Source organism: Gymnoscopelus microlampas (genome assembly GCF_963454915.1).
Source record: "Gymnoscopelus microlampas genome assembly, chromosome: 23".
Classification (NCBI taxonomy): Eukaryota; Metazoa; Chordata; class Actinopteri; order Myctophiformes; family Myctophidae; genus Gymnoscopelus; species Gymnoscopelus microlampas.
Window position 1 is genome coordinate 33,074,652 of NC_139960.1, and position 18,316 is coordinate 33,092,967.

Sequence of the window (18,316 nt, forward strand, 5' to 3'; positions counted from 1 at the left end):
TTTGGCAACGCTGTTTTAAAGTCTTTATATTTTTTGCATTCATCTTACATAACCACTTAAATCCTGTTGACTTAACTACTAGAGTCTACAGGGTACTAGAGCTGAGTTGGCTCTGTACTGCCTTTCCCCCTTCACACCAAAACTCTTCACCAGAAAATAGCCGAGCTACAATGCGACACGTTGTGAGCTTGTAGATCGTCTATTTTTTCCTGTATATACTTGGTGTAGACGAAAGAAAGCGATCAAAGTACAGTTGTGACTCTAGTCCGGTTCTCCAATACTGGTTAAATCTTCCAAAAGTCGGACAATTTCACCTAACGGCATGATGAGCCTAATGATGAATGATTGTATTGATGTGATGATGATGTGCTTGCAGGGACGTGGTGGTCAAAGGTGACCTCCCCCACCCCTTCGCCCTGACCCTGTACGAGGACACGCTGTTCTGGACCGACTGGAACACCCACTCCATCCACTCCTGCAGGAAGCAGACGGGGGAAGAACGACGCAAGGTCCACTCCGACATCTTCTCCCCCATGGACATCCACGTGTTCAGTGCCAAGCGACAGCCCTCATGTGAGTATGCAGGGCTGTAGTGTGGGCAATTCACCCCACCCAACACAGGGGTCTTCAACGTTGTTCAGGCCAAGGACCCCTTAGCTGAGAGAAAGATGAAGCAGGGACCCCCCACTACGTAATGTATAAAACTGTGTTGCAGATTAAACTTTTTCCTAGGTTTCATAGATAGCTTCATAGACTTGTTTGACAGCATTGTCAAGCTTTGTGTTGGATTCACGTTAATGTGTATTTTCAGACATTTAACCACTTGAACTGTAAATACTTAGTAAACTTGACCTTTCACTCTGTACTTGGTCTGTTCTTATTTGGCGGCCCCCCTGTAGTAACTCTGAGGACCCCCTAGGGGTCCCGGACCCCTTTCTAACAGACTTGTAAACAAATAATTAAGAAGCAAGGTTTTCATTAGATTTCTTCTTTTCTTTTATATATAAAAGAATCAGCGTTTGGAAGGCTTGATAGCCGAAACGTTTGCCCCTTTTTGACATGGCGAAGAAATAACATAAATTAACTCACTCTTGTCATTCTGAGTGCGAGCCATCACTTATTCAAATGTTATTGGTCTAAGAGGATATCGCACCAGAGGAGTCGGGAGTGCAGTGGTAACAAAACGTTTATCTAAAAGTTCCTGCCCGCCACCACAGCTGCGGGTTCGAATCCACATGCATGGACTTGGTGCATGTTGGCTTTGTCGAGCGCCTGTACAATTGCCACTGTTGTGTGTTCGGGGGAGGGAAGCCGGCCGGGGGCGGGAGGAGTAGGACGAAGGTTCTACGTCCTCCCGGTGGGGGCCCCTCACTGGCAGGTGAGTCAGTAGGATACAACAGCAGTGACAACACACAGAAATGTGTGAGGGGAGGAATCGATTGGCATAATTAAAAAGCCAAAGACGAAAGAAATAAATTCAAGTAGATTTTTTTTGTTTTTGTTTTAATACAGTAAATCGATTAGTCTGATTAACTTAACAGTGTATTATACTTCATCATTCAGATTGATCATTTTTTAATCTTTAATTTCTTTAAATTAGTTTGATTAACTGTTGCATCTCTAGTCTTGATATAGTTTTTATTATTCTTTAAAAATAGAAGGTATTTTGTGTTATTATTCGGCATGCTTATTGTGTGTGGATCTCAGCGACTGACAGTTTACATGTCAGTCACTGCCCCCCCCCCCCCCCTTTGTCATATCTATTTTTTTCCATTTTTCTTGTTTTTCCTCAAGAGGGGCATGATAACAATAGACGATGCGGAGCGGCAGTGGATTCCTTTTTAAGGCCACTCTTTGCAGTCAACTCACCTATTTTCCCCCCATTCTTGTGTGATGGCCACACAGACAATAGAACCCTTGTTCTCTGTCCCTCATCATGTGCAAAGATGTTTTTTCTGAGAGAGAGAGAGAGAGAGAGGGGAAGGGGGGAGGAGGGAGGGGTGTGTGGTGGGGGTCCACATTCGGTCACAACCTCCTCCTGGTCTCTTCTCCCTACTACGTGGTGCGCTCCGCTTCGCTCCGGGTGCTTCAGGTGGCGGGCAGACGCACATCCTCGGAGCAGATGTGAATAACAATGAGGGCCTTGTGGTGGGCTTCCGCGCCACCAGCCCGCTCTGCTGCGCTGCACTGCACTGCCTGCCTGGCCTGCGTACCCCTGCACTGCCTGCGTACCCCTGCACTGCCTGCGTACCCCTGCACTGCCTGCGTACCCCTGCACTGCCTGCATACTAGAGTTGTTCCGATACCAGTATCGGGAAAAGCTGCTGATACTGCCTAAAATGCTGGCATCGATGTCGGCGAGTATGCCAGCCTATGCCATTCCGAGGCATGGCATGTAAATTCATCACATGATGATATGGTCATTTACAGTAATCAATTAATTTGTATTTTGAATGCTTCAGTTGATGTTGCACTACAGTTTTATACTCTTACTGTACTATTAACTTTATTATTGGCTTCTACTACATGTCTCCTAAATCTCAACAGTTTTCTGAAAAACCTATGTTTCTATATCAGTGGTGCTCAATCTTTTTCATGTCAAGGACCCCCAAAATGATATGTATTTGGCCGCGGAGCCCCATCAAAATATGTTGTTCCAGGGACCCCCAGAAGCAAAGATTTGAGTTAAAAATGTTCGCTTTAAAAATATATATATTAAAAGATTTGCACACATTTTCATGATTTTTCAAAAATAGCAGATCTACAAGCTTGTAGCGCGGCACTCGGTGCCGCGCTATGAGCTTGTATATCTGCTATTTTTGAATAGCCCAAAGTGTAAAATAATGCTTTTTAGCTCAAATCTAAAAATGACACAGTTCCAGGTCTTAATGGGTTAAGTAAAAAGAAAACGGAGTACTTCTTCCACCACTGGCACCACCATGTTATAACCCAGTGTTTTCTTTCTCTCTGCAGTGAGCAGCCCCTGCTTAGTGAAGAACGGAGGCTGCTCTCACCTGTGCCTGCTGTCCCCTGTGAAGCCCTACTACCAGTGTGCCTGTCCCACCGGAGTCCAGCTGCTGGACAACAACAACACCTGCCGAGACGGTGAGGAGGACCACCCGCCGTACCCCACACACACACACACACCATACCACCACACCCCACACACGCTTTTGCCATCACCGATGGGGATGTTAGGGAGAAGAGATCCAGTAGAATCAAGACAAGTCATTTTATGTTATTGTTTTATGTTGCTAAATCTACAGTTGATTTAGCAACTGTAGATTTAGCAACAATGACATCATCAGCGCAACCAAGCATAAAATGACAAAAATCTTATGATAGCCTATTTAGATGATAAAAATATGACTACAACTAAATGGAATTGTATTCACATGACAAAAATTAAATCAAAATGTGCTGTCAAAATGAACACTGGTAGAAACCTGCTTCAAGTCAACAAATTTTGACAGCAAATTTTGATTTAGTTAAAGGACGACTTCATCCATTTTCAACTTATTGGTCCTCACTCCTCACTAATGCTCATGATAATATGGTACCATGTTGGTCTACTCAGACTGTGTCTCAGAGGAGGGCTGTGGACAGTTGTGCACATCGATGGGGAATCCTAGCTAGTAGAAACTGCAGGCATTCTATTCCTGGAAAGTTAGCATGCTATAATAGATGCCATAGTTCTCACGTTAATAAAAATCGAAATAAAAAATGTTTTCTGAAGTGTCCACAGCCCTCCTCTGAGACACAGAAAAAGTACCATTTTATCATGATCATCAGCATCAGTGAGGACTAATTATATGAAGATAGTTGAAAATGGGTGAAGTCGTCCTCTAAGTCATAGTCTTTTGAATACAATTTCATTTCGTTTTGATGTGTTTTTGTCATCTGAAAAGTTTTAGTTTAAATGTATTTTGGCAGGCCGTAATGGCTGATTTTACACTTGGTTGCATGCTGAAAATAGCCGATCTACAAGCTCGTACGAGCTTGTAGATCTGTGTGCAATACCCAGTGATGCTATGCTCATTTGAGAAGTGGTTGCTCTCTATTTTAATGACGTGACGCGCACGTCGCTTAACACCTACAGTACAGGTCACACAATGGACAATTGATATGCATATAGGCTAATTCCTATGTTAATGTACCTGGCGTGAGTCGGGAGCCTTTGTAAACTTTGATGAAGTGTGAATTTAAAGTAGTTTTAAATCTATGCGTGTGCCTGCGCGTCCCCCTGGCCAAATAAGTGGTTGCTCGGCGTGCAACCCCGTCCACTGAGCATTGCACCCCTGGCAATACCCGAGCGCAACCAAACATAAAATGACTTGTCTTTAAGTTCTGCTGGATCTCTTCTCCAGTAGTCACTCCCTAACATTTTAGTCTAGTTTTTGTTTGTTGACGAAATTGTCAATAATATTAATCTTAGTTTTAGCCATCATAGCCTAGTTTTTATTTAGTTTTCGTCAGTGAAAAATGGCAGTCGACCAGCATTTTTCGTCATCGACAAAATTAACACTGCTCCACACTTGTGTATGTTTTGATGTTGAGGCCTCATCTAGTTTTGGTTTTAGTCAAGGACGTTCCTTTGTTTATCTGGTGTCCAATGCAGATAAAGTCAAGGTGCTAGCCAGCCAGGGGGGTTCCCTGTGTGAGTTCTCTAGCCCAGTGGTTCTCAAAGTGTGGTCCGGGGACCCCCAGAAGTCCTTGAGGGGGGGTTTCATGCGAGTTGTTCTGAGCGTCTGTGTTTTGAACAGTTTTGAGCAATCTGGAAAAAACAGAAAAATCTTGAATAATTTTGGAAGAAATTAGCACAAATCTGCTCTTATGGGAGGTCTTTGACATGACAATGTTTGAGAAGAACCACAGCTCTAGCCGTCTCTCTCTCTCTCTCTCCATCTCTGTGAGGGGGGGGGGGGGGGGGGGCTGACCAGCTGAAGGTGGTGCAGGCTGACCTGTGGTCTCCATGGCAACACCACTCCACTCGCTGGGATAGCTGTGTGAATCCAAGCCCCTGGCTTTTTTTCTCCCTCCCTCTCTGTCTCTGTCTCTCACTCACTCTCGCGCGCACCCACACACACACACACACACACACACACACACACACACACACACACACACACACACACACACACACACACACACACACACACACACACACACACACACACACACACACACACACACACACACTCTCCCGATCCCTGTCTTTTATTTACATTTTTTGCTTGAGTTCCCCCAGTCAACAGAGCGAGGCTAGCAGCAGAGAGGGGGAGGGGGAGAGGGGATCACATGCTCCCCCTGCACACACACACAATGCCCCCATTCACCACGCTGGCTTTTTAACCATTTCAGCGCTTGGTCGGTGGATTCTCATTTCCACCCCCCCCCCCCCCTTCTTAAATCACACACCATCCAGTGGTTTTGGCCAGACGTTTGGGGTCCAGCCCTCACCCCAAAAGCCCCCTGACATCAGGGTTACATCTGGCTATTGTTAGCCCCCCCCCACCCTCCCCTCCCTCCCTCCAGCCACGTCTTCTACCCTTTCTGGGACCCCCGATGTGACCTAACCCCCCTCCTCGTCCTCCCCCGCCCCCCCCACCCCACCATCCCCACCAGACAATGCTAAGTTAGGGTCTTTTAAAGCTTTGCTAAAGAGTGGCAAATTAGTCGTTGCCTTTGTGCCGCCCCTCCGCTGCACAGCCTCCTGGGTTAGTTCCAGCGTTGCAGACATGAGGACATGACGGGTTCAAGGCTGTTAATGGCCTCCACTGAACGCCACACAGCCACGGTGGATTAACCGCACCAACCCCACACGTCATGATAGGCCAACGCTTTGGCGGAAAGTAGCAGATCTGCAAGCTCTCAACTAGGCCTGTCACAATTGTTACATAATCGCCTAATCGCAATTATTTGAGATAATCGCAATTGTTTTGTCATAATCGTCATAATCGTTTCCATGTTGAAAAATGTTCATACATTTTAAAATATAGAAGAAGCAGAAATAGCAGATCTACAAGCTTCGTGACGCGTTGTAAGCTTGTAGATCAGCTAGTTAAAATTGTTTGCTTTAAAAAATATATTCATATATTCAAATATTTACACAAATTTACATGATTTTTCAAAAATTACCGATATACATGTACGTATATACGTATATCTGCTATTTTTTAATAGCCAAAGAAATCTAAAATGACACAGATGTTTTCTCGGTGTTAATGGGTTAAAGAGTTTGGGTAGGTCTACTCCCTACCCAAACTCAAAACCAACCAGGACGTCCCCAGCAGGGGCGGCCTTAATGATCTGGGGGCCCGTTTCAAGAGCTCATATGGGGGCCCCATATGCACCCCCCCAAAAAAAAAAATGTTTTTTTTTTTTTTTTTTTTTTAAATTAAAACAAAATTTGTGGACTGAAGTTGGTTTGCTTCCACAATCCATAATGATGCATTTTCGAACTAAATTAATTAGGCTATCTGCACTTCCACCATGGACAGACAGCTAAAACAACTCACTCACATGATTCACTTGAGCTGAGCCCTGATTCAATCAGATCTACATCATCTTCTTGTATTAAATTCTTGGACGTCGGCCAGCCACAGGCGGGCCCCGGACTGGGATGCGAGTAAAAAAATATATTTAGAGGTTGGGGGGCCCGTTTCAATTGAAACGGGTGAAACATAGGAAAGGCCGCCACTGGTCCCCAGCTAAATTAGTAATAGCTAAATTAGTCATTTCTTTTCAAAATATTGAAAATGGGCTATTTTGAAAACAAAGATATTTAGAAAAATATCGAAATCTTCTCTTCTGGGGATCCCTGGCACAAAACATTTTCAGATGGGGGGGTCCGCGGACAAATATATATATCAATTTGGGGGTCCTTGACACAAAAACGTTTGAGAACCACTGCTGTTAACTCATTCGATGCCATGCTCATTTTTGAATTTTGGCTCTGAGTGCCACAGCCAAAATTCATTGTAAAAAAAAAGTGCTTAGGAAGCGAGATACAGCCTTTTTAAGTTATAGGTTTAACAAGGAGTGGATGGAGCAGCAAATCTTCAAATCATCATATCTTGGGTTCTGAACATGTTTTTCCCCCCCCAAAAAAAAAAACGTATTTTGAATTTTCTTTTTCATTTTGATTTTTTTTTTTCATGACGCCTTCTGGCGCTCAGGGCGTCAGGCCACATGACGTCTTTGACTTCTTTTGGCACTCAATGAGTTAACAATCTTGTTAATAAAGTATTCAATAATAATAATAAATCAATCAATCCACTCTCTCTGCACCGCACCCCTCCAGGCGCCACCCAGATCCTGCTGCTGGCCCGGCGGACCGACCTGCGGCGCATCTCGCTGGACACGCCCGACTTCACGGACATCATCCTGCAGGCGGACGACATCCGCCACGCCATCGCCATCGACTACGACCCCGTGGACGGACACATCTACTGGACGGACGACGAGGTCAAGGCCATCCGCCGCTCCTACCTGGACGGCAGCGAGGCCCAGCTGGTGGTCACCTCTCAGGTAAAGGGACGGGGACTATGACCGGAGACCCTCAGGGCTCCCTGCTAGTCCCTTTACACTTTTCTCTACGTTAACTATGTAGCTAGCTTGTAGATCGACTATTTTCCCCCACAATACGGATGCCCGGCCGGGTTTGTAAGTGGTTAACACATTGACTGCCTGAGATTAAAACATCGTTTTTTTATCCCCATGTCAGCGTTTTTACCTTAAATTGACGTTTTTTTTAGAGCCGCAGAAGCCACGTTGTAGACACGGTGGGGGGAGGGTCTCCTCTATCCACCGGAGGAATACATGTTTTACCGCGATCGGCCATTTTGTTGCTATCGCCCGTTGAATAAGGCTAGTTTTCACCGAAAAAAGGAGAAATGTGTTTTGGGAAAAGACGTATGTTTACGTCCTTGGCAGGCAAGTGTTTTATTTAATAGGACGTATGCTTACGTCCTTAGCAGGCAATGTGTTAACTGCTATTTAAAACGTCACAATTAATTTACCGTAGAGGTTAAATAATAATCGTGATTTAAAAACAAAACAAACTTCTCTATTAAAGTTCAAAAATAGTATTTTGTAATCCAGTTGAAGAGCCTTGAACCTGCAGCCTACATGGAACATTTAAACATGTAGCTTTGATTTACTTCCATAGACATTATTATACTTTTTGTTTATTTGTATTTATAAAAACATTATTGGCTACTGTATTATTTAGTTTTGAAACTGTTGAAAAACACATTTTGAGGGGAAAACAATAAAACCTGACTGTGACATTCTCGTGTGATTTTAGACATCCATAGTGTTGTGAAATAAAGCCTAATAATCATGATAATTGTGAAACCCTGATTATTCATCTCACTTTAATCCATAATAATTCGTGCCACCCCACCCCGGCAGGTCAACCACCCGGACGGCATCGCCGTGGACTGGATCGCCCGCAACCTCTACTGGACGGACACGGGCACGGACCGCATCGAGGTGACCCGCCTCAACGGCACCATGCGTAAGATCCTCATCTCCGAGGACCTGGACGAGCCCCGAGCCATCGTCCTGGACCCCGTCGCAGGGTAATGTTGTTAAGTTCTTCTGTGCGTGTATACTGTATAGACCAGTGGCTCTCAAACTTTTTCAAGGACCCCCAAATTGACACTTATTAGCCTGCGGACCCCCATTTTAAAAGATAAGCCAGGGACCCCCATAAGAGAAGATTTTTTACGGCTCTAGCAGTGATTCTCAGCCATTTTAATTTCAAGGACCCCCAGTTTGACATGCATTAGGGCTACAGACCCCTCATTTAATGGCATTTCTATCATTTGGACCGCAATTTATATTGTAAAATCTATGTCAATTTAACTCTGAGAGTGTACACATGGAACCAAATGGACCCGTTAGGGTCCATTTGGTTCCATGTGTACACTCTCAGAGTTACAGACCCATAAGGGTCCATTTGGTGCCTAATCTATCATTTAGCTGGGGACCCCCTGGAACTCCCTCAAGGACCCCTGGGGGTCCCCGGACCCCACTTTGAGAACCAATGGTATAGACCACTGTTTTCCAAACAGTGGGTCGGGACCCATGTTTGGGTTATGGACCAATTTTTATGGGTCGTGATTAAATGTCCCCTTATATGTATATATATATCTCAAAAGATTTGAAAAAGTTAAAACAAAAAAAAGTCTTGTACATCTCTGCTATTTTTACCCCCTGGTACCCCCCCCCCCCCCAAGGACCCCTGGGACCGCATTCGTATGGCTGTGTATCTCCGTGATCGAGAGCGACAGTTTTCCTAATGGGTGTCTTGTCTTGTCTCGTCTTTTCTCTCTGGTCGATCCCACCACCAGGTACATGTACTGGACCGACTGGGGCGAGGTGCCCAAGATCGAGCGTGCCGATTTGGACGGCACGGAGCGCCTGGTCATGGTCAACACGTCCCTGGGCTGGCCCAACGGTCTGGCGCTGGACTACGACGAACACAAGATGTACTGGGGAGACGCCAAGACCGACAAGATTGAGGTTGGTTTTGGTGGTGGTGCATGGTTCTCTTTCTTTCTTTCTTTCTTCCATATAGGCTGTTGTTGAGGGACTGGGAAGAGAGAGTCCCACCATTTTCTGTTTCCAGTTTTTTTCTCCCTTGTAGATCTGCCTTTTTTTCTTTTTTCTTTACTTGAAAACTTGGCAAATCTTTGAATATATATATGCATATTTCTTTGAAAAAAAATTAAAGCAAAAGTGTTTTACTCAAATCGTTGCTTCTGGGGATCCCTGGAACAAAATATTTTGAGATGGGGGTCGATGGCCAAATGCATATCATGTTGGGGGTCCTTGACACGTGATTTGGGTTGCAACCGGAACGTTGGGCAAACCCCGCCCCCGGGAATCGAAACCGCGCCCCCCGACAGTCCCGACATTGGCCGAATCATGCATGCTTGAAAGGTACATAGGTTTGAGCACCACTGACATGGCAACACATGTTTTTCAGAAAACCTTTAGGATTAAGAAGGCATTTTGTAGAATCTAGAATATTTTACTTAGTAGGTCTTGATCAATGATTATAGTCCCAATACCATGATTTATGATCCTGAAGTAATTTTACGTTTGATACTTTTAAGTATATTTTGATTAAAAGCTTTTTAACGCAGGAGTTTAACTTGAAAACAGAGCATCTTTACCACTTTAACCCTATATATATATATAGACTTTGTTGACCAGAGTCCCCCAGGGGTCTGTACTAAGCCTGTTCCTTTTTGCCCCTCTACCACACCAAATCTCTTCACCGAAAACAGACGATCTACAAGCCATAACAACGCTAACAAATATACCGTTTTTTTTGTGGAATGTTCGCCCCAAGAATAGTGAGGCTGGGGTTCATGTGGTCATGTGAAAAGAAATGCGAGTAGTTCCTCCTGCACTGATGGCGGAACAGTGTGATACCTGTTACCTCTCAGCCTGTTCAAAGCCACAGTCGTGCTGAGTGTCTGCCTGTCTCTCACTGGGACGCTTAAGTGTACAACAAGACCCCCCATAGTGGGCCTGGGAGGGGGAGGGGCGGGGGAGGGGGTCAGCGAACACATTCTGTATCTGCTGTCACTTTAAAAAAAAACGTGACCTCGCTACAGTCGTCCGGAATGTCACAGACTGTAGCCGCCGCTTAGCAGCACAAGCCTCTCTTCCCTCTCCTCTCTTCCCTCTCCTCTCTTCTCCCCCCTCTCCTCCCTCTCCTCTCCTCTCCTCTCCTCTCCTCTCCTCTCTTCCCTCTCCTCTCCTCTCCCCCCTCTCCTCCCTCTCCTCTCCTCTCCTCAGCTCTTGCAATACGCTCTTCTTTTCGTGCGAGTGCGTGTGCCAAGGCTCTGTGCTTGGCACAAAAATAAATAAAAAACGCTTGGCGTTGAAACCGGCAGACGGTGGGAGGGACGGACGACGAAGCGGAGCCAATCATGCTGGTAATCCTGACGGATAATGGAGGCTGACGCCGCAGGGGGTCTGGAGCGAGGGGGGGGGCTTTTATCGGGCCGTCTGCAGCAGGCGGACCCCCTGCAGCGCAGCGGCGGGCGGACAGCTTTTAGCTGCTCCTCAGTCGGGCGGCGATGGTGGTGATGGTGGCACTCGCCAGGGAGCCTCTGGCATCATCATCAACCAACGAGACCCTCCGTGGTCGCTGCCAAGGCAGACATACCCCGCCACTACCCCCGCCCCCCCCCCCCCCCCGCGTCACACACGCTCTGCCCCTGAGACGAGACGTGCTCCGAATGAAGTCCTTCCTTCCTGTGGCAGAACAAGAACCAAAAACTGACTCTGAACACTTTTTTTTTAAAGGCCTTTTCAAATGCACTTCCTTACAAACACCAAATTAGGATGTCCTGTTTGATTCGGTGTTTATTTTAGTCGTCTCTAACATTGTTATCAGCCGTAGAGTACTAAGCATCAGAACTGTACTTTATTTTGACTTTGAGAATCTGAGCTCTTTGCGGAACTGGTGAATAGAAGACAGACTTGCCGGAATAAATCCCAGATCCCGATCTCGCACAGTAAGTGTCGATTTCTGTCAAGAACCCCCCCCGCGCCACCCCTCGTCCCTTAACTCCCTCGTTAGCTTCGACAATTTGCCAATCCAAACAGCTTGCATCCTCCTGTGCGGCAGCGTGTCAGTCATGTACAGGAGGGTCCCCGGCCCGGCCCCGGTCGCCCCCCCCCCCTCGGCAGCGCTGGGCGGCGAGGCACCACTTCCTCCGCGCTGCGCTGCTCGCCACATCAAAGCTCTTCCCTCCCCCACCCGCTTCTCAGAAAAACGTAGATCGTTAAATGTCGGCACTTTAAGGGGTGTTGACAGGTCAGCCCGGGACAAACTTAGGGCCCTGTGTTGACCAGGGGGATTCGGTACAGATGTAACATGCAGGGTGGGGGGGGGTGGGGGGGCAACATGCTGCTAGCTCCCTGTTCGCGGGCCTCTCCACTTTCACTTGATCTGCTCCTTTCACTGCTTAACCACTTAAACCCCAGCATATTGTGGGGAAAGCTTCCGCTGTTGTGAGCTTGGCGACGGGCTATTTTCAGCGGAAGCTTTCCCCACAATAACGGAAACCGAAAAGACGCTAGTATTGAGCCCTGAGGGACTCCGGTTACCAATAATGGGGTTTAAGTGGTTAATAAATAGTTTTGTTTATTCATGAAATTCCTTTTGATTTGATGGATTTCTTAAAAAATACATGTATATTTATATATATATATATCTTTTGAAATAACTTTAGGAAATAAGAAAAGGGATATTTACTCATGACCCATAAAAATGTGTCCCCCGACCCAATGTTTGGGAAGCACTGCTATAGAACGCATGAGGATGTTTCAGTAGCCTGGTGATGGGTGGGTGGGTGGTGATGGGATAAAGTCGGGGTAGGTAGGCTGGGCAGGAGGAGGGTCTAGTGGGGTAGGTAGGTGGGGGGTTGGGGGGGAGGTGAGGCACAAGAGGGCAGGCTGGGTTTGTTCACTTGGGTTTTCTGAGCAGAACTGGGTTTTTGCGGCGGGAGCCCACATCTGGTTCCGATTGTGGCCTCCACTCTGCACTGCGGTCTGCTCTGTTTAGAATAGACCCAGAATGTGAAAGCCACACCGCACTGCGGTCACTACTCCCAACCCTGAGCAGACCTTCTGGCTGAGGCCATCTCACTGAGGATGGAAACTTCATTTTATATTTATATATATACACTCTGCACTCTGTGTGTGTGTGTGTGTGTGTGTGTGTGTGTGTGTGTGTGTGTGTGTGTGTGTGTGTGTGTGTGTGTGTGTGTGTGTGTGTGTGTGTGTGTGTGTACACATACTTGTATTACTATACTTGTGAGGGCCAACTGTCCCCACAAGTTGTAGAATTTGAGAAATAGCCATTGTGAGGAGTCTGAGGATCACTTTTTCCTGGTCCTCGCAAGATAGATTGTTGTGTTTTTTTTTATTTTCGTTGAAAAAGATCTGTAGAGTTGAGGCTTTCAGTTGGTAGAAGATTCAGGTTAGGATTAGACATTTAGAGGTTAGGTTTAGGGGTTGTGGTTAGAGCTATGCCTGATCGCGTTCTGAGCTTGTAGATCGGCAATTTTTCGGCTAGTTTCAATGCCGTCCTATAATGTTGATGTCCTCACAAGTATAGTAATACAAAGGTGTGTGTGTGTGTGTGTGTAGTATTGCTCCAGTGTGTTGATCATGGAATGGACTCAATAGCAGTTATACAGGCGCTTGTTCATGAGATTTTCCAATAAAAATAATGAAATTAATTCAGTTCTTATAATTTCTTATAATTTCTCACATTCTTCTGTCATTTCTTTCTATGAATTAGAGTTTCACACGTACATTTTTATGGGTTGCAAGTAAATATCCCCTTTTTTTCAGTTTCCTACATTATATATATTTTTTTTCAAAAGATAGTAGGCTGACAGGAAATGAGGAGAGAGATGCGGAGTGACATGCAGCAAAGGCCGACGGGATCGGGACTCGAACCCGCAACGCTCTGTCAGGCTACTTTGGCGGAGGGGACCAGCTGTCCCTTTTTTGAGCGTTGTCTAGAGCAGTGGTTTTCAACCTTTTTCATATCAAGGTCCATTATTTTTTTCAGCATTTGAGCCAAGGACCACCATTCGATGAGATTTAGCCTCCCAGACCCAAAACTTGCTGTGTTGATGTTGGTAGAACTGGTATCATATCATATGGTATCATAGGAGAGATAAGAGGCAAACGTTGATCAAAATAGCAATTATTTAATTAAGTAATGCAGATGCTTAGCAATAATTCAACTCTTGAGAGCGTAAAATGAAACCGGGTCCATTTGGTTTAATTTTACGCTCTCAAGAGTTAAAGATCTGTAAGGGTCCATTTGGTTACAAAATATTACATTTTTTTTTATTACAAATATTTTCTTAAGCTTTCCCCCCGCCCCCATATATTTTCATAATAAAAAAGTGCCATGTATCGTATCGATATTGTGAGCCCAATATCGTGTATTGTGAAATTAGTATATCGACACACCCCTAGTGCATATTGTTTAAATTGATGCTTGGTTCTTGGTTTACCTCGTATCCTACTAGTGTCCTAAGGTACTACACTGTCTCTCTTTACAGTGGTGTAAAGTAACTAAGTACATGTACTCAAGTAATGTAGCCTACTTAAGTACAATTTTGAGGTATTTTTGCTTTATCAGAGTATTTCCAGTGTTCAGTACTTTTACTTCTACTCCACTATTCTCAGAGGCAAATATTGTACGTTTTACTCCACTACAATTATTTGAAAACTTGAGTTACTAGTTACTTTGTAGATTTTTATTATTATTACAAAACATACATTAACCACTTCAGCCCTATACATTTCGGCCATTTGAAAATAGCTGATCTACAAGCTCACGTTTTGATTCCAATACTTTTGTACTTTTATAAGTCAATTTAGAATTCAGGACTTTTGCTTGTAACAGAGTTTTTCTACAATGCAGTATTGATACTCCAATGTAAGTAAAACATTTGAGTACTTTTACCACCACTGGTTATTACCTTGCTTATTGTAACTCTGGATAAGAACCTCTGCTAAACGCCTAGATTGTAGATTATTTTAGTATTTTTGAACTTTACTTTTTTTTATGCACCACCCGTTGAAATGTACTTAGATGTGTGTGCTTGGATGGCATTTCATATTAAACCACCATGAAAGAGAGAGTCACGCTCTGTTAATGTAACTCTAATGGATCAATTAGCACATTTTACTGGGTAGCGCTCGTCTGCTGTTCAAGGAGTTTATTGTCGCATGTAGCATCGGTTCCCAAAGTGGGGTCCGGGGACCCCCAGGGGTAGTTAAACAGGTATGAGGGTATTGAGGGCACTGTCCCTTTGATTGATTATCTTAAATACCAATCCCATTGATATTTGCTTAACCCTGTCTTCTACCCTGAGCCATCCCAAACTAGCAAAATGTGTTGGAAGTAGGTGGGTTCATGGGCTTAAGGCCGAGTAGTACTAGTTGTCATGTCAGTTTGTTTTGGGGCGTCTGAAGCGTAGTTTTTTGTGACATGTGACGTGTTGGAGAGTGACCCCCGGCTGCTGTACAACACGGCGGGACATTTAGTAAGACGTCAAGAACTTTTGCTCGACGAGAAGGGGAGAGAGAGAGAGAGAGGAAATGTGGCGGCCATATGTGCCGTTGTCGGTTCGCTCCGGCTGCTGCTTCTAATTAGCGCCACTGAGAATGTTGCTGCCAGGTTGGGGCTCTGGGCGTGTGCACGTGCATGCGTGCTCGCTCGCTCACGCACGTCCACGGCGGTCGCAAGACAACAATGTGGAAACTCAATCAGAGTTATAGTTAACAAAGTGGTTCCCAAAAAAAACGTTAGCTTCAGACCCAGAGGAGAAATGATGATGTCGTCGTCGTCCCCTCTGGGACCCAAACTAGTGAAAATAGCCGATCGACAAGCTCACACCAACGCTTCGCGCAATTCCGAAGGGTTGTGAGCTTGCAAGATAGGCAAGCTCACAAGGTGTTTTTTCTTTGATTTCATATATATATATATATATATATTAAATTACTTAAATTTGTATTAAATTTGTTTTAATTGAGATTTTACTTTTTTCATTTAATAGTACAATTATGATTTGAAAAAGAAATGTAGCAAACCAAAAGAAAAACATAAAATGGGTCCGCGACCCAAAAATGGGTCCCAGACCACTGTTTGGGGACCACTGAGCTAACATCACCGTTTCACACACACACACACACACACACACACACACACACACACACACACACACACACACACACACACACACACACACACACACACACACACACACACACACACACACACACACTCTTTTAACCCTGTAGAAGACAATAGCTTAGGTTGTGAGCTTGTAGATTGGCTATTTCTGGCAAATGTGGTTAAACGACTAGCCCCCCTCCGCCAGAATATGGATGCTGCTAGGGTTGTAAGTGGTTAAAAGACTAGGGGCCCCCGTCCGTCCGTCCAACACCCTGGGAACAGGCTGTTAGCAAGGATTTGTGGTTTGGTGTTGGAATGGGTCTCTGGGTTTGGCCTTGGTGCCGTTGGGGAAACAATGGAGAGCTTTGCTAACAGAGCCGACACTGTTTACAGTGCAGTCCTCAGGTGGCTCTTTGCGTGACGTACAAAACAAGACCATAATTGTAGAGCCAGACGCTATCGCCTCGTCTGATTTGTGTCATTTTAGCCTCGCGTCGAAGGTTTTACGACCGCAGACGTTTTGAAAGCGAGGGTCCACCAAAACCCCCAGTCCCATATGATCCACGTTTAGCCGTGACCTCCCTCCGTCCGCTGTGGGATAGGAGGTGATTATTTTTAGCATTAGTAGTTTGATGTGTCAGAATTGAAGCAGCCACTATTGTCAGAGAGACAATGTTGGGTCTTTTTTTTTTGTTATGGCTTGTTTTTGAGAAGCACTTGTCCACCTTTCTGTGACCCATGGTTCTGTGTTTGTGTGTGTCATTCAGGTGATAAACATGGCTCTGTGTGTGTGTGTGTGTGTGTGTGTGTGTGTGTGTGTGTGTGTGTGTGTGTGTGTGTGTGTGTGTGTGTGTGTGTGTGTGTGTGTGTCTCATTCAGGTGATGAACATGGACGGGACGGGCCGCAGGGTGCTGGTGGAGGACAAGCTGCCTCATATCTTCGGCTTCACCCTGCTGGGAGACTTCATCTACTGGACGGACTGGCAGCGCCGCAGCATCGAGCGCGTCCACAAGCACACGGCCGACAGGGAGTTCATCATCGACCAGCTGCCCGACCTGATGGGCCTCAAGGCCACCTACGTCCACCAGGTCACCGGTAAGCACAGCGTGCACACAGTGTCCTCTAGGACCTCCACAAATCACTGCACCTAGCGCTTCCCCGACATGTGGGCCAGGGCCCACTGGTGGCAAGAAGTCATTTTCGTCGACTACCTTTTTAGACTGAATAAAAAAAAACAACTAAAGACTAAATAAAAACTATGCTATTAATGGTGACTAAAACTATGACCAAATATTTCGTCAACAAATACTAACTAGACTAAAATGTTAGGGAGGGACTAGTGGAGAAGAGATCCTGTAGAACTAAGACATGTCATTTTATGCTTCGCTGTGTGTGCGAGTCGCGCTCCAAAAATAGCCGATCTACAACTACAACAATAGATCTGCTATTTTCGGTAGCCGGTCTACAAATTAAGCATTACGACTAGGGGTGGGCGATAGGGCAAAATATCATATCATGATTCTTTTTGTATGTTATTTTCAGGATTATATATATATATATATGTGTGTGTGTGTGTGTGTGTGTGTGAGACTGTGTGTGTGTATATATATATATGTGTATGTATGTATATATATTATACATATACATATATGTATATTATACATATACATATATGTATGCGCGGGTGCGCACCGCACGTGCATGTGCGGGCAAGCATGCACTCTTTTTGCAAGGACCCCCTCGCTGTTTCACCCACGTTTGGTTAAAAGAAATGTCGAGTGACCTTGGAACATTGTTGTTGCAAACTTTACAAATAACTCTAGTTTGCACCGAGTCGGTTTTGGAATTTCCACAGACCGATGTCTAATTATTTAGGGAACAAGTAACTCCTCTGTGTGTGTATGTCTGTCTGTACAGTGCTTACTGCGTGCGCTGTGCGCTACGCTGCAAAGAACGGCTTGCTAAAAGGGGGAGGGGCCAGTGGAAGCATGCGTGAGCAAAAAGAATAGATCTTCAGGCTAACAACGCGTCGAGCCACAACACGTTGTTAGCTTCTAGATCTGTTCTTTTTGGCGAATGACACCGAATGTAGAACTGCAACTCATAGAATGTGCACTCGCTGTGTCACGGTCTATCTATACAATCTCTCTGAAAAGGCAGATCATGGAGACAATGGATCGTCTCACTGATTCTTATTGACATATCGCCCACCCCTAATTACGACACCATCGAGGCCTGCCAAAATACATTTTAGTCGACTAAATCAACTCTAGATATAGTCGACTAAATGCTTATGATAATTAATTTTAAGATTTGATTTAAAATATTACATTAATATAAAAATAAATGTATGTTAAAATATACAAAACCTTGACAACTGAGTTTTTATTGTGATACCAATAAATAAGAACTTAAAGTATACGTTATACTTACGTTAGTTCCAATTCGGCTGCCGTGTTGTGAGGTCAGACTTTTGAGAACGTACAAATGTACACTGAAAAGCTGCGTCAGTTTGATGAAGATTTGGGGTCACTATCGTGTCATTACTGCATTAAATATACGTTTCATTTATGGAATAG

The 18,316-nt window shown here is 44.9% G+C and overlaps 1 protein-coding gene across 1 annotated transcript in view; it reads left to right on the top strand.

Moving 5' to 3' along the window:
• lrp6 (low density lipoprotein receptor-related protein 6) overlaps positions 1-18,316 on the top strand; it is a 99,435-nt gene that overhangs the window by 39,148 nt on the left and 41,971 nt on the right. Inside the window, exons 4-9 of the mRNA XM_084049435.1 lie at positions 377-573; positions 2,974-3,105; positions 7,304-7,530; positions 8,416-8,585; positions 9,360-9,531; positions 16,616-16,832. Coding sequence (XP_083905561.1) covers positions 377-573; positions 2,974-3,105; positions 7,304-7,530; positions 8,416-8,585; positions 9,360-9,531; positions 16,616-16,832 — 1,115 coding nt within the window. The remainder of the gene's footprint in view (positions 1-376; positions 574-2,973; positions 3,106-7,303; positions 7,531-8,415; positions 8,586-9,359; positions 9,532-16,615; positions 16,833-18,316) is intronic.